At 44.4% G+C, this 16,389-nt stretch overlaps 1 protein-coding gene across 1 annotated transcript in view; it reads right to left on the bottom strand.

Annotated features, from left to right (window-relative positions):
- LOC142470947 (extracellular calcium-sensing receptor-like) overlaps positions 1–15,542 on the bottom strand; it is a 33,158-nt gene extending 17,616 nt beyond the window's left edge. Inside the window, exons 1-2 of the mRNA XM_075577752.1 lie at positions 15,358–15,542; positions 5,886–6,177 (exon numbers count right to left, since the gene is read on the bottom strand). Of these exons, the coding sequence (XP_075433867.1) occupies positions 5,886–6,177; positions 15,358–15,542 (477 nt within the window). The remainder of the gene's footprint in view (positions 1–5,885; positions 6,178–15,357) is intronic.
- Between the last annotated feature and the right edge of the window lie 847 nt (positions 15,543–16,389).

Genomic DNA, 16,389 nt, shown 5'->3' with positions numbered 1-16,389 from the left:
CAATATGTTGGAAGAACCATTAGGAATCTTAAAGTTCGTATTATGGAACATGTGTGACTGATTTCCAAAGGGAATTTGGATCACCATGTCCCCAAACATTTCACCAATTGTACCCAAGGGGGATTAAAAAACTTCAGTTTTCAAGGTATTGAGTCTATATCACCATTGCCCAGAGGGGGTGATAGGATTAAAAAGCTGGATCAACGTGCGGCATTCTGGATTTTTACTCTAAGAACCAGAGTGCCTCACGGTATGATTATTGATTGGGACCTTTACCACTTTATTTAGTGGTTAAGGGTTCTGTATTATTGCAATGTTCTATGCTTACCCTAAGTCAACTAAATAGTTTATGATTTTTGTAATTGACATATTCTATTCAAATGGTGTCTATCTGTTTCATCTATATATGGAGGTTAATATTGGTTTAATAATATATATGATAGTTAACACTTATTAATTTTTCTCCATATAATGGACTATGTCCATGACAATCACATATACCAAGTCTGTGCCTCTTTTTGTGAATGTAGTTTAAGGTTATTTATTACTTAATTAATATATATTAAATGTATATATATATTTCTTTCACACAGTGAATATTTTGTTATTTAATTAATTTAACATTATAGTCAGTTTGAGTTTGTGATTGCTTTAAATCTTTTTGCATCATAATGTATTTGATTTATCAGTAGGTTTTTTTAATTTTTGTGTTTTTATATTGCTAAACTCTTAGTTTAAAGTTTTTTGTGTATTACATTGATTTTTTTGTTAGTCTTGTTAGTTTGTTCGTTTTTTAGAGTATTAATAAAGTTGTTGATAAAAATTTTTTTTTAATTCCCTTCCACCTCTAGCCCGGTGGGAGCAGCAGTGCAGTGCGTTTCAGGTTGAAAGCGGGCGCACACGTGTGACGTCACCTCAGGGATGTAGGCGATTGGTTGGTGATGAGGTGGTGTCACAGTGTTGCGATGCATCACTGGCGCACATGAGCAGTGTGTTCCCACGGATTTTTTGGCGCAAAATGGGGCTTAGAAATGCGAGGAGGTATGTATACATGTAACACCTTGATAAAGTCCCACGGAATGAAATGCGTTGGTGCGTGGGCTGTGTTTCTGTCCCTGTGAATTTATGGAATAAATTACCCTCAGTTTTTAGTCTGGAGTTGTGCCCTTCATTTTTCCTATAGGATTTTTCCATAGGATCTCCTTGCAATCTGTGCTCCTTTGCTCTCTCTGTTTATAAGACTAACTAAATGCACTGGAGTAACACCGCAGGGTCCCTGCTGTGTGAATGCTACTGTAGTCTGCATGCCTGTAATAGACGTGCAGTAAGATGCTGAATCAGTCACTTTATCTGCGCGCCTCTCACAGGCGATCACGGGGGGTTTATTAACATTCTAACATTACACTAATGTAACAGGGGTCTCCGGAGCTGAACCACATTGATTTCAGGTCCGGGGACCTCCTACTTCCAGAGTTACAGGCCCCCGTTATGGGGTGCCGGTATCCCCATGTTAAAATCCTTTGGGTCACATGACCGGGGGATCTAAACAATGCAGAGGGATACCGGCACCCCATAACAGGGCCTGTATCTCAGGAAGTAGGGTGTCTCTGAGGCTGAAATCAATTTTGTTCTGGTCAGAAGACAAGACCACCCGGAGGCCTCCAGACCCTGGGGTACTGGTGAACTGTGGGGCCTGCAGACACCCGCCGGGATCAGCCTGGGGTATTAGTCCTGTGTCTAAAATAATAAAATAATAAATCATGGTTTTATGGGGGGCCACAGGGGGTGGGTGGGTTGTGTATTAGTGGGTGGGTAGTAAAGTACATACTGTAATGTAATCTACTACAGTACTGTGCCCTAACCCCTTCATTGCCTTAGCGGGCATTGCGTGGCCGCTAAGGTAATGATGGCGATAGAAAATGCCCAGGCGCTACCACAGAAATATATGTGTGGGAAGAATAAACAGTTTTTCAGAACAAAACAACCTTATAGGGTATATAAGGTTCCCATCTACTTCAAATTCTCTTCCTGCGGCTCAAGACCCCAGTAGGACCTATCCAGGATCCTTAATAGTACAGGAAAACAAGAAAAACAGGGGGAGCACAGGTTGAGGGATAATACGAATGCTAAAAACACTCTAATTAGATTCTAACTCTAATCATTGACTAATAATGACTCTAATCATTTCCTAGACCATTGAAAGTGATTGTGGTGAAGTGTGTAATAACATAAACACTTACCCGGCCTTGTGTAAATGCTGTCACAGCAAGGTTTCTTTAGTTTACTTCTTTATCTTCTGTATCTTCCTGGTGTGATTCTTTCTTCTCCTTTGATCCAAATTATGGCCTCTTCAATCTTTCTATGAATATAGATTGCGGTGTTGCCCTCGGAGCAGAAATGGAGTGAAAAACAAAATATGAAGGACAATTCAAATAGGGTATAACAATGACCAATACCACTGGTTTATGGGAAATAAATTAAATGCAGAGAAACGCTGCAAACACTCACACGGGAAAGTGTGATTATACTCTTGAGGCAGGTATCTTTATTTACGTCTCTTGGGGGAGCTCTCATATAAGGTCCCTACTGTTTCTAAACAAACAATGAGAATGGGTGGTGAGTGAGGGTAGGGGGTATAACAAAAATACTCACACAGCCACGTATGAGTACACACTAGGATTGGTTTCTCTTCTTCCCTCCTTAGAGTTCCAATATCATCAGCCAAGTAGGAATCACTCTCAATGTGATATTGACAAAGCGAATACAAAATGGAGTATTTCGTGATCTTTAATTAAACACTAAAAACAACATACAAAATAACAGTAAAAAAGTTAAAAAAGCGTTCAGTCAAAGCGACGTGAGAGCTAAATGAATGAAAAGCAGCCAGTCTTTAGGATAGTTGTGCAGGGCGCTTTGACTGAACGCTTTTTTAACTTTTTTACTGTTATTTTGTATGTTGTTTTTAGTGTTTAATTAAAGATCACGAAATACTCCATTTTGGATTCGCTTTGTCAATATCACATTGAGAGTGATTCCTACTTGGCTGATGATATTGGAACTCTAAGGAGGGAAGAAGAGAAACCAATCCTAGTGTGTACTCATACGTGGCTGTGTGAGTATTTTTGTTATACCCCCTACCCTCACTCACCACCCATTCTCATTGTTTGTTTAGAAACAGTAGGGGCCTTATATGAGAGCTCCCCTATGAGACGTAAATAAAGATACCTGCCTCAAGAGTATACTCACACTTTCCCGTGTGAGTGTTTGCAGCGTTTCTCTGCATTTAATTTATTTCCCATAAACCAGTGGTATCAGTGATTGTTATACCCTATTTGAATTGTCCCTCACATTTTGTTTTTCACTCCATTTCTGCTCCGAGGGCAACACCGCAATCTATATTCATAGAAAGATTGAAGAGGCCATAATTTGGATCAAAGGAGAAGAAAGAATCACACCAGGAAGATACAGAAGATAAAGAAGTGAACTAAAGAAACCTTGCTGTGACAGCATTTACACAAGGCCGTGTAAGTGTTTACTGCACCGACACACTTTATTCGAGTAAATACCCGGTATGTACCTGGCAGATACCTGGAATGCGCCACTCCTAACCTCTGACAAGCCCCGTTGCATTTGCCTTCCCAGCCTGGGTTCATGCCTGGCTGATGGGCGGCTGATCTGTTAAATGATAATGATTAGGATTTAATAGGCTGCAATGCTTCGCGTGTCTACCAGATGGCATAAATTCATGAATTGTAATGCAGTTTATATATATATACTGTGCAGTATTGCAGCCAGCGGGAATAAAATGCTTCAATCCCTGCTTGGAAAATAACTCAATGTACTCGGGCAGAAAACAGTCACAAACCTCAATACACCCGGGTATACCCGAATTCGTGGGACTAGCCAAGCTCGAATAAAGTGTGTCGCCAGTGTATGTTATTTCACACTTCACCACAATCACTTTCAATGGTCTAGGATTATATATCCTCGAATCTAATTAGAGTGTTTTTAGCATTCGTATTATCCCTCAACCTGTGCTCCCCCTGTTTTTCTTGTTTTCCGCTAAGGTAATGGAGCTGCTTACATTTTTATTTATTGTATGTGTGAGCAGGGGGTCTCCTGAGCTGAAAAAAGTTTATTTCAGCCTCGGGGACCCCCTACTTCCCAAAATACAGGCCCCGGTATGGAGTGGCGGTATCCCTCTGCTTTGTTTACAGTACATCCCACGTGGATTTTAACATGGGGATACCGGCACCCCATAATGAGGCCTGTAACTCGGGAAGTAGGAAGTCCCCGGACCTTAAATCAATGCGGTTCAGCTCCGGAGACCCCCTGCTACATTAGTGTAATGTTATAATGTTAATAAACCCCCCGCGATCGCCTGTGAGAAGCGTGCAGTTACTGTAGAGTGACTGACTCAGCCTCTTACTGCGCGTCTATTACAAAAAGGCTACGGTAGCATTCACACAGCAGGGACCCCTGCGGTGTTACTCGGGTGCATCTCGTAGCCTGCCATTGAACATCTCGGGTCCATCTCGGGTCCACCATGCGGGTTCACGAAAATATACCCGGGTACATTTTATAATAAAGGCCTCTGCAGCTGTAATTGCACACAATCCATAAAATGTAAACAAAGCAACCACAATAAACATGTGTGCCTGGGACGATTGGCCGCATTCATGCCGCGTGGAGAAGAGCAGCGCACACGAAAACGGCATCGTGATGCCTTAAAATAATGGCCGCTGCATCTGTATAAATGAGATTCCTTCATTAAGTTTGGTGCTGGTTTTACAACAGTTTATTATCTGGCAGACGTTAAAATGTATCACTCCATTAAATCTCATGGTAAATATTGCATTAGACTTAACAAAAAGCACTGTGTTAACTGGTGCAATATTGTCTGTTACAGCTACTGTATGTACATCATGTGATCTTCCAACATGTGCATGTCTTACTGACACTGGTTTCCTTTTTCCTTGTGTTGATTAAATCTGCCAGGTCTGAGGACACATACTGCTGCGGCACAGTTTATTCGAGCATTTGCCCGTTCTGTGCCGCAGCAGTAGCCTGGCGCGCGCCCGAGTGTGACGGGCGCACGCCGAAGCAGCGGAAGAGCGCCCTCCGATCGGGGCGCTCTCCCTACCGCTGCCGGGTCCGCCGGGTCCCCCGGAACCCCCTGCCGCTGTCCCGCGATCGCGGGACACCAGGGCTCCCTCGGGGAGCCCCTGGACACGCGTGCAGGGGGCGCACGCTCCCGATGACGCGTGACCGTGCGTCTATGACGCGCGGCACGCCGAGGGGCGGCCACTAGCAAGCCGGGAGATTTCCCGGCTTGCGGTACCGACCACACTTCAATAAAGTGTGTCGGTAGTGTACATATCGACGCCTAGGAGATCAGAGTCCTGCATCTTCATCTTAAAGAGACAATCCCTGCTATGCCCAAAGTTAAATAATGCCACTGACACGCTTAATGGGATTGTTACCTTTTTTTTACTCAAATCAGACACCTTTAAGTTTTTTTTATTGTGTTTGTAATGTAAGACTTGGGAGGGGTGTGATTTCCTCTGACTGCACTCTCTTTTGAGCAATGTCCCTGTGGGTTCAGCAAGTTCATCTATATCCAGAGACAATATCCCACTTTCCCTTATCTTTATTGACTCTCTGATAAGGGCATGTTGGGATAGGGGTAAAGAAACCACTTGAATGACAAATACTCCCCCCATTCAGAGTCCCCTAAAAATTCAACTAGCAAACTATGTGGAATTACACCTGTAATACATAGGCAGACTATGTGGAATTAAAAGCGTAATACACAGGCAGAATACAGTATATGGAATGCTCATGCTCAATGGTTTTATCACCACAGACAGCAAATTCAACCTTACCTGCGGGTATCGGTACAGTCCCAGGATCTGAGCCATCAGAATGGTAAATGTAGAGATAGAGTGGCCGACAACAGCTGCCAAGGGGATATGTTGATGGCACCTGTAATTGGGCACAGGCGGCCCGTGCCCAGTCAGCAGCTGTAGGGTTCCTGCTACTGCCCACTGTATCACATTACATGAATCATAGACACGGAGGACCAAGGTGATGTTGGGTAGAAGCTCACTTTCCCTATTGATCTCCTGCACGGCAAACTGCATAGCCAGGACACGCTGGTAATTATCAAAACGAGACCTGGACATGAGAGTGGGGATTGGGAATTTGATTAGGCAATGTAACCCTCAGGATATTTTGAGGTTCAAACCATGAATCATATACTAACGAGTGAGGAATGGAGGTGTGTGACAGGGTAAATAAAAGCCACCAGCTATATGCTTGGAAAACCTATGTCTAGTCTGCAGTGCAGCACTGACTAGGTTAACTTCAGCTGGGAACCTCAGGACAATTAGTTGGATCCCAGCTGCTGTAGACACATGGGGCTGGCTGTTGAGGAGAAAGGAGTAAGCTACTGAAGAGATTACCGAAACAAGGTCTGTTGGCAAAGTAGATGAATTATGAACTGTCTGTCCCCTGCATAGAAAAGGGTAGCTGCATTATTTTTAGACTGTCTGCTAAAGAGAAAATGTTTTGTTTGGTCTGCTGAAGAAAAAGCCATTTTTCTTTTCTCTTGTTTGCTGATGAAAAGCTATTTTTGTTTTTGTATGCTGTATATCTTTTAAGGCTGAATAAATAAGCCTTGTCAAGAAACCCGCGTGTGTAGTTGCATGTACCCTTCAACATATGGTGTCAGAAGTGGGATGGATTTTGAAAGGCCCATGCAGTTAACGGGCCACACACACACATACCCACAAGAATGAAAAAAAATGGAAGAATTTTTGAAAGAGAGATGAAAGACTATTGCAGCAGCAAACCCAGCTCCTAACCCAGCAGCAGGCAGCACAGGAGGAGCAAATGGCCAAGCTGCTGACCCAATTCCAGGGGTCTGCTAGTCCAGAACTTGCAAACAGACCCCCGATACTCCTGAGGAAAATGGCGCCGAACGAGGATCCAGAGGCTTTTTTACTGACATTTGAAAGAGTTGGCGAAGCTCAGGGCTGGGCTACAGATCGCTGGGCAACTGCTTTGGCCCCGCTCCTCATAGGAGAAGCCCAGGCCTCATATCAGTGTCTCCCAGCAGATCAGGCAATGGACTACCGACAAGTAAAAGCCGCCATACTGGATCGCTTAGGTCTTACCCCAGAGACCTACCGGCAGCAGTTCCAGAACATGAAGTACATCGCTAAGATGAGACCCTGGGTCCTCGCTCAGGGATTATTGGACTTGTGTACGCGCTGGATACAACCCGAGGAGTGCACTAAGGAAGCAATTCTGGAGCAGGTGGTTTTGAAACAGTTTCTACAAATAATACCCCCTTCCGCACGCTCTTGGGTAAAATGCCACGCTGCTGAAACCCTAGCTTTGGTGGTCCGACTCGTGGAGAACTTCCTTGGGGCTGAGCAGCAGGCGGGTGTCCTGGACCCGACTCCACTGGCACTTGCGGACGCCCAAAGAGGGAGATAGGATCAATGGGGAACCTACGGCCTGTCCATACGCAACTGCCAAGTCCAACGGAAGGAGCAGTCATTCCAGCAAGGACGGAGTCCAAATGCTGGTCCCCGCTGAGACCCTCATCTCCTTCCAGATGTCGGCTCGTCGCAAAATGAGAGGAACTTCCGAGGACGTCGCCCACAGGACCCACCAGATGCCTGGTCTCCAGTAACCAGTCCAGCGGAGCGCTATCCACAGCCCCCTCCTGCGTGGGAACCCTCTCCATGTTCAGCCTGCGGAGAACAAGGCCACCGGTATGTGGACTGTCCACAGATGGATCGTTCATTCAGCCTTTACTGGAGAAAATTACAAGCCCTGGCTACTTCCAGCCCTGATTGGGGGAAAAAACGTCCAGGCCCTTGTAGATTCGGGCTCTGGGAAAACTCTGGTCCTCCAGGAACTGTTACCACCTAACGTGTGTTCCTTTTACTCCCCATGGAGCATAGAATGTATACACGGCGATGTAAAACGCTATCCGATGGCCAAAATCCGACTACAGGTAAAAGGTCAGGAGGCTTACCTTGAAGTAGGAGTCACTCCTTGGCTCCCTGCTCCTGTTTTGCTCGGTCGGGACTGGCCTTTCTTTTCGGACCTAATGGCCCCAGTCTTTCACGAGGAGTCTCCATCTAGGGCTCAGGAGAACCCTGGCAAACTGTTCCCCTTCTCGGCAGACCTTTTTCCTTGTAGACACCGGGTTCAAAAGACTTGGAAGCAAAGACGCTCTGACAAAAAGGACTGGTTGCAGAAATCTGGGTCTCAAGGTGACCATTCTAGTAGTCTGAGATCACAAGTGATGGCTGGGGATGGCCAGAGGGAGGGGGATATGGGCCCTGGAGATTTACCAGACCTGTACCTCCCTGACTTTCCCAGAAGCAAAGGGAAGACCCAGTCCTTACTAGACAGTATGACAAGGTGGTGAAAATTGATGAGCAGATTTTAAATGCACAGGGGGTGATAGTATTCCCCCATTTTGAGCTATCAAATGATATCCTATATAGGGTGAATAGGCAGAAACAAACAGGGGAGGTCACCAGACAGATATTGGTTCCCAAGGCATTTGTTAAATCTGTGTTCACTCTAGCCCATACTGTCCCTTGGGGTGGTCACCTGGGCAGGGATAAAACATTAGACCGTATTTCATCCCGATTCTATTGGCCAGGGATGCATAGTGATATTGCTAAGCTATGTGCGGCATGTCCGGAGTGCCAGCTAACTAGTCCAAAAGGACAAAAACCAGCCCCTTTGGTTCCTCTACCCTTGGTGTCAGTTCCCTTTGAGAGGATTGGGGTAGACTTGGTAGGACCTCTAGAACCTTCTTGCGAAAGGACACAGGTTTATCCTTGTAATAGTTGATTATGCAACAAGATATCCTGAGGCGTTCCCCCTGAGAACAGCAACGGCGAAGCAAGTAGCCAACAAGTTGTTGGAACTGTTCTCACGGGTTGGACTTCCCCAGGTTATATTGACAGACCAAGGTACAAATTTCATGGCTAAACTGATGCAGGATGTCTTAAAGTTACTAGAGGTCAAGTCTGTTCAGACATCGGTCTACCATCCACAGACTGACGGATTGGTGGAAAGATTTAACCGAACTCTAAAATGGATGCTGAGGAAATTTATAGATTCAGTGAAGAGAACCTGGGATGAACTTCTCCCTTTTCTGCTGTTTGCAGTGCGGGAAGTTCCCCAGGCCTCCACGGGATTCTCTCCATTTGAATTGCTCTATGGCCGCCAACACCGGGGTATCCTAGACCTCCTAAAGGAGTCTTGGGAGGAACAGCGGTCCCCTTCTAAGAATACCCTGCAATATGTACTAGACCTTAGGAAGCGCCTAGATGTGGTCGGCCATTTTGCCAGGGAGAATCTTAGATCAGCCCAGGACAGTCAGGAGAAACATTACAATCAGAATGCTCGCATGAGTGTGTTTCACCCAGGAGACCAGGTGATGTTATTGTTACCCAGTTGCGAGCGTAAACTCCTGGCCAAATGGCAGGGCCCATTCGAAGTACTCCGCCGTACGGGTGATGTGGATTACGAGATCGCTCAACCAGGGTCCAGGAAGGGTAAACAAATTTACCATGTGAACTTGCTGAAACCCTGGAAGATGCAGTAGTCTCTATTCATCCACCCGGTGGAGGAGGAAACGGACTTGGGTCCTCAGCCTCCACGGGAGAAAATCGTGAGTGACGATAAAATCCCAATGGGTAAACAGTTGTCCTCTGAACAAAAAGGGGACTTGTTAGCAATAATTACACAATTTCATAGTGTTTTTTCTGACATACCAGGACAAACTAACTTAATTTCCCATACGATCGAGACAGCACCTGGGGTAAAAGTACGTTCCCGTCCTTATAGGTTGCCTGAAAGTCGTAGGGCTCTGGTAGAGAAGGAGGTACAAGAAATGTTACACTTAGGAGTGATTGAGGAATCGTGCAGTGAGTGGTGTAGTCCACTAATTATGATCCCTAAGCCCGATGGGAAGGTAAGATTTTGTGTGGACCTCCGAAAGATCAATGCGGTATCCAAGTTTGACGCATATCCGAAGCCGAGCGTGGACGAATTAATTGACGCCCTTGGTAACGCGGAATATATATCCACGCTGGACTTGACAAAAGGATACTGGCAAATACCCTTAGAGGAAAAGTCCAAATGCAAAACAGCCTTTGCCACTCCCATGGGTTTATACCAGTTTGTGACAATGCCATTTGGACTGCATGGAGCCCCAGCCACATTTCAGAGACTCATGGATAAGGTACTGAGGCCCCATAGGATTTATGCCGCAGCCTACCTAGATTACATCGTCATTTATAGTAAACACTGGCGGGCCCATCTAAATAGGCTGAACGAGGTCCTCAAATCTCTAATCTCTAATCTCTAATCTCTAATCTCTAATCTCAATCTCACAGCCAACCCTAATAAATGTGCCCTGGGTAAGGCGGAAACCAAATACTTAGGGTATGCAGTGGGAGGTGGAAAAGTAAGGCCACTAGCCGACAAGGTAGTTGCCCTGAAAGAAGTTCCGACCCCCCCAAACAAAAACGCAGGTACACTCTCTGCTGGGTTTAGCAGGGTACTACCGGCGGTTCATCCCCAACTATTCGGAAGTGGCAGCCTCTTTAACGGACCTCACAAAAAAGTGTGCCCCTACACAAGTGGTATGGTCAAGGGATTGTCAGAGAGCCTTTGAGGACATAAAAAGGTGTCTATCAGAGGGTCCCATCCTTAGAAGCCCAGATTTCAATAGCCCTTTTATAGTGCAAACAGATGCATCAGAGATAGGGCTAGGGGCAGTGTTGTCACAACAGTTTGAGGGAGTTGAACACCCTATCCTTTTCCTGAGTAGGAAATTGTTCCCGAGGGAAAAAAACTACTCAGTGATTGAGAAAGAGTGCCTTGCAGTAAAGTGGGTAATAGAGGCTTTGAGGCATTACCTGGCAGGAGTCCATTTTACTTTGGTGACGGACCATGCTCCACTGAAGTGGTTAAATAGTATGAAGGATTCCAATGCTAGATTGACTAGGTGGTATATGGCCCTCTAACCCTTCTCATTTGAGATTCAGCACAGGCCAGGAAAAGAGAACGCAAATGCTGACTTCTTTTCTAGAGAAGGGGTGGATGGTCGGGCTTCAGCCGTGCGTAGCCCCAGCCACACACTAACCGGGGAGGAATGTGACAGGGTAAATAAAAGCCACCAGCTATATGCCTGGAAAACCTATGCCTAGTCTGCAGTGCAGCAGTGACTAGGTTAACTTCAGCTGGGAACCTCAGGACAATTAGTTGGATCACAGCTGCCTAATCAAGGTGTGTTAAAACCCCAGGCTGTAGACACATGGGGGCTGGCTGTTGAGGAGAGAGGAGTAAGCTACTGAAGAGATTACTGAAACAAGGTCTGTTGGCAAAGTAGATGAATTATGAACTGTCTGTCCCCTGCATAGAAAAGGGTAGCTGCATTATTTTTAGACTGTCTGCTAAAGCGAAACTGTTTTGTTTGGTCTGCTGAAGAAAAAGCCATTTTTCTTTTCTATTGTTTGCTGATGAAAAGCTATTTTTGTTTTTGTATGCTGTATATCTTTTAAGGCTAAATAAATAAGCCTTGTCAAGAAACCCGCGTGTGTAGTTGCATGTACCCTGCAACAGGGTGTATAAATAAACTATGATGGGTACACAGGAATCCCCCATCGAATGCAGGTATAACTGTGAATATAGGACACACTCTGATAGACTTGGAAATCAATAAAGTACATTTATTTTAGGAGGAGTGATGTTTCGTCAAGACAAAGATCTATGTAAGGACTGAAATGTTGATCCATGTACAATAAATGTAGTTTATTGATTACCAAGTTGCACACTTGACAGCCGCTCTCTATTTTATATATTCATAAAGACAGTAAAATGTGTATTGGGGGAAGAGTAGGGTGTGTCAGTATTGGAATAGCAAGGAGGGAGGTTTATGGCAGGATTGAGGATAACAGAGCGGGCGGTATGTACAGTATGAATATATGTCTTTATTTAAAAATCGCCATTAATGTACATAACGCTTCACAGCAGTAATACACGTGGCAATCATATAATAAACAAATAATACATACTGGGAGAAGTGCTTCAGACATAAAAGTAACATTTAGGAAAAGAAGCCCCTACTCTGCAGAGCTTTCAATCTAATTGGTAGGAAGAACGTACAGAGACAGTAGGAGGGCGTTCTGGTAAGTGCGTCTGCAAGGGGCCAAGGTTTATGTATGACGTGTAAAGTATCAGCCACGGAGATATTCATATGCTTCGTTAAGCAGGTGTGTTTTAAGGTGGGTCTTAAAGTTTGATAGAGAGGGTGCTAGTTGGGTATTGAGGGAAAGGGCATTCCAAAGTTTTGGGCAGACAGTGATTAAAAGGTTTAAGGCAGGAAAGGCCATTAGATACATAGTGGGTAGAGAGAAGACATCCTTGAGAAGAACGCAAGAGTCAGGATGGTGTATATGGAGAAATTAGGGCTGAGATGCAAGGAGAGCAAAAGAGTGTAAAGCTTTAAAATAGAGAAGGAGAATTGAGTGTGTGATACAGGATTTGATAGGAAGCTAGGAGAGGGATTTCAGCAGGGGAGACGCTGAGACAGATTTAGGAAGTACAGTGATTATGGAAGTAGCGTTTAGGATATAATGTAGGGGAGACAGGTGAGAGGCAGGAAGGCCGGTTCGCAGGAGGTTACACTAATCAAGATGGGAGAGAATGAGGGCCTGTGTCAGAGTTATAGCAGTCGAGCAACAGAGGAAAGGGCGTATCTTTGTAATATTGCGGAGGAAAAAATGACAGGTTTAGCAACCGTTTCAATGAGAGAGTTGCATGGGAGAGAGGAGTTGAGTGTGACCCCTAGGCAGCATATTTGTGCTACTGGGTGTATGATAGTACTTCCAACAGTAATGTGGAAAGAGGTAGAAGGGCAAGGTTTCGTTTGAAATATGACATTAAGAACATTCAGACATTCAGAAACTTTAGTGTGTACATCAGGTGTAAGGTCAGGGGTTGAAAAGTAAATTTGTTTGTCATCAGCATAGGGGTGATATTTGAACCCAAGAGATGTTATTAGGTCACCTAGAAAGAGTGTGTAAAGTGAAAAGAGAAGAGGTCTCAGGACAGAGCCCTGGGGTACCGCCACAGAGAGGTCGATAGAGGATGAGGTGTTAAGCAAAAGAGACACTGGAAGGACGATGGGAGAGATAGGAGGAGATCAAGGATAGAGCTTTGTTAAGAATAGACCGAAAAAAGAATCGTGACTAAAGCGTTAAAGTGTGTATAACTAATTAGTGATTATACAAATAGTGATAAAAATAAAACCCTTTACATAAAGGTAAGGCTGCCTAGTACCTACTGTCTAGTTCAGACAGAAACAGAACATAAAACAAAAATAAACCTGGCGCCAAATGTTCAATATGGTAAATCCTGTGATCCTCAGTGAATCTGCACGAGTGCTTGCAGGCTATGTAACGAGAAAAGACAACAAAAAAAAAACAAATCATAGCGTATAGCTGCTGGGTGATGTCAGTCTACACTAAACATATAAACAAAAAACTTCTAGAAACAGACTAAAAAATATTTATTAAAATATAATGAACTATGTCATTAAATTATTAATGACATAGTTCATTATATTTTAATAAATATATACATTTATATATATATATATTTTAGTGTGTTACTAGGAGTTTCTTTGTTTATATGTTTAGTGTAGACTGACATCACCCAGCAGCTATACGCTATGGTTTGTGGTCTTTTCTCGTTACATGGCCTGCAAGCACTCGTGCCGATTCACTGAGCATCAAAGGACTTACCATATTGAACATTGGGCGCCAGGTTTATTTTTGTTTTTTGTTAAGAATACCAAAAATATATGGATAATGTGAAGGAGAAGAGAGTGGCCCACAGTATCAAATACTGCTGAGAGGTTGCGTAATATTAGCAGTGTGTAATAACCTCTGTCTTTGGCCGCATAGAGGTCATTAGTTATTTTAGTGCGGGCTGTTTTAGTGGAGTGAGCAGTGCGGAAGCCAGATTGCAGAGGGTCTAGGAGAGAATAGGTGTTAAGTATATGGTGCAAACAAGAGAATACAAGACATTCAATGAGTTTAGAGGCAAAAGGCAGGAGGGAGACAGGACGATAGTTGGAAAGACAGGTAGGGTCAAGCTTGCTGTTTTTGAGTTATGGTATTACTGTTGCAAGTTTTAAGGAGGAAAAGGTAACAGAGTAGAAGGAGGAGTTAAAAATGTGTGTGAGCATAAGGATTAGAGTAGGAGCAAGAGATTTTAGGAGATGGGCGGGAATGGGGTCAAGAGGGCAGTTGGTAGAGGGAAAAGAGGAGATCAGCAACGACACATCCTCCTCTGTGACAGCGGAATAAGAGTCAAGGAAGGCAAGAGGAGAGTTAGGAAGAGGTGTAGGATGTGAGAGGATATAGAGGGGATGTCCTGACGTATGGATTCCATCTTTTCCTTGAAATAGTAAGCAAAGTCCTGAGAAGAGATAGAGGAAAAAGAACAGGCAGTCGAGGGTGGTCTGTGTAGGGAATCAAAGACAGAGAAGAGAAAGCATGGGACGGACATGTGTGTGTTATAGTAAAGAGGAGCAGAGAGTGTTATACACAGAGAGGAACTTGTTGGTAATGGAGCAAGCATTCCAAAGGGCACAGGTGAAAGGGAGAGAGGAGGGTGAAAGGGGATGGGGATGGGTATGAAGTTAGAGGGGTTAAGGGGCACCAGAAGGAGTAGAAGTTGTATGTGGGAGGTGAGGATGAGAGCATGTAGAAATAAGACAGGGACCAGGGTTAGGAGAGATATCTCCATAAGAAAGGAGGCGAGGCATGGAAAGAAAAAGAATGTGTAAGGATGATTTGTAGGGGTGTTTTAGTGCAGGGGGTATAGATGTGTAGTGTCAGAGGGCACAGGTAAGAAAGGTGTTCACGTGAATTGAGAAGTGGCGAATGAATGAGAGATGGAGATATATGAATATTTCCATTTTATAGACAGATGTCTTTATGTGGGACTTACCTTTTATCACATTAAACAAGCCATTAGGTCACTTGTCCCCTACGTGGGATTGACCCATTCACCCATTAAACACTTCCCTGTCATAGGTCACTGTGCTACTACATAGGACTGACCATATAACCTATTAAACACGTACCTGTCATTAGTTTACTTGACCCCTACGTGGGACTCACCCTTTAACCCATTAAACACGTCCCTATCATTGGGTCACATTGCTCCTACATGTCACTGACCATTTTGAAGATGACATCAACAAATATTTTATAAGTCAAATGATAAAGAAATACATCTTACGTTTTGCAGACGGCTGGGGCGGGTTTCTCTGTGAAGTTAATTTCGGAATATATTTTGTAAACATGGATGGATAACACCCCACCAATTACAATGTCTCCAGCCTCCACAGTCCCCCTGAATTCGGTGTAATTGAGGCTGCACCCCAGCGTGAATGGTGCAGTGTAAAATAGCATAAGGTGCCACATTGTCCTAAAGAAAAATGGCAGGAAAATTTTCTGACATCCCCAAACTGTCGGGTGATGAATGTCATGTCTCCGGGAACTGCATGGGATAAACATGGCTCTGAGAAAATAAGACACTCGACATTCACTTAATTTAAAGCTGTGTTTCATTTTTAGTTAATCAATCATCCTCTTGCAATATTCGCCCTCGAAGACCAGAAGGGTTCTGAGGCAGGATAGAGGTGTGTGTGTGTTAGAGGAATAGCAGAGAGGACTGCAGGCCAGTATGGAGATACAGTGCAGGGCTGTGTATGTGGGGTAGATGGTCAGTACAGGAATAGCAGAGTTTGCTGCAGGGCCAGATGGAGGTGCAGTGACACAGCTGTGTGTGGGAGAGGTCTGAGATCCATCATAGCTGCAGGGAGGGAGTTAGAGGAGTATAAGGAAGTATGATATGTAGAGTACTTACATGAAAGAAAAGTTTGTTTTCTGAGAAAGAGAATGTCCTGAGGGTCAGAGACAACTCCCAAGGGAGGGGGTAACTACCAGCCACAGACATTGCAGCCCAAAGTAGTGTTCTGGCCCTGCATTTACCAGTTACCCCCTATTTCCAAGACCCACAGCCATGTGGATAAATGTGGTGAGACTGCGATATAAAGGTACCGGGGAAATCCCAGATAAATGCTTTATTGACAGAGTCCTTCTGAAGAAATTTATGGGGTTTCAGGCCTCGGAAATCTTCACCTTTATTCATACCTCAGGTGACAGGAAGTATAGTGTAAGCTTCAAAAGGGGTGAGCAATGAGAAGCATTTTAGCCCAGGTTTGAGGTCTTGAAACTTACACACCCGAGGAAAGAGATTGTGGCAATT

Source organism: Ascaphus truei, chromosome 20, assembly GCF_040206685.1.
Source record: "Ascaphus truei isolate aAscTru1 chromosome 20, aAscTru1.hap1, whole genome shotgun sequence".
Lineage (NCBI taxonomy): Eukaryota > Metazoa > Chordata > Amphibia > Anura > Ascaphidae > Ascaphus > Ascaphus truei.
Note: the sequence above shows the minus strand (reverse complement) of the source record. Positions and strands in the feature narration are given on the sequence as shown.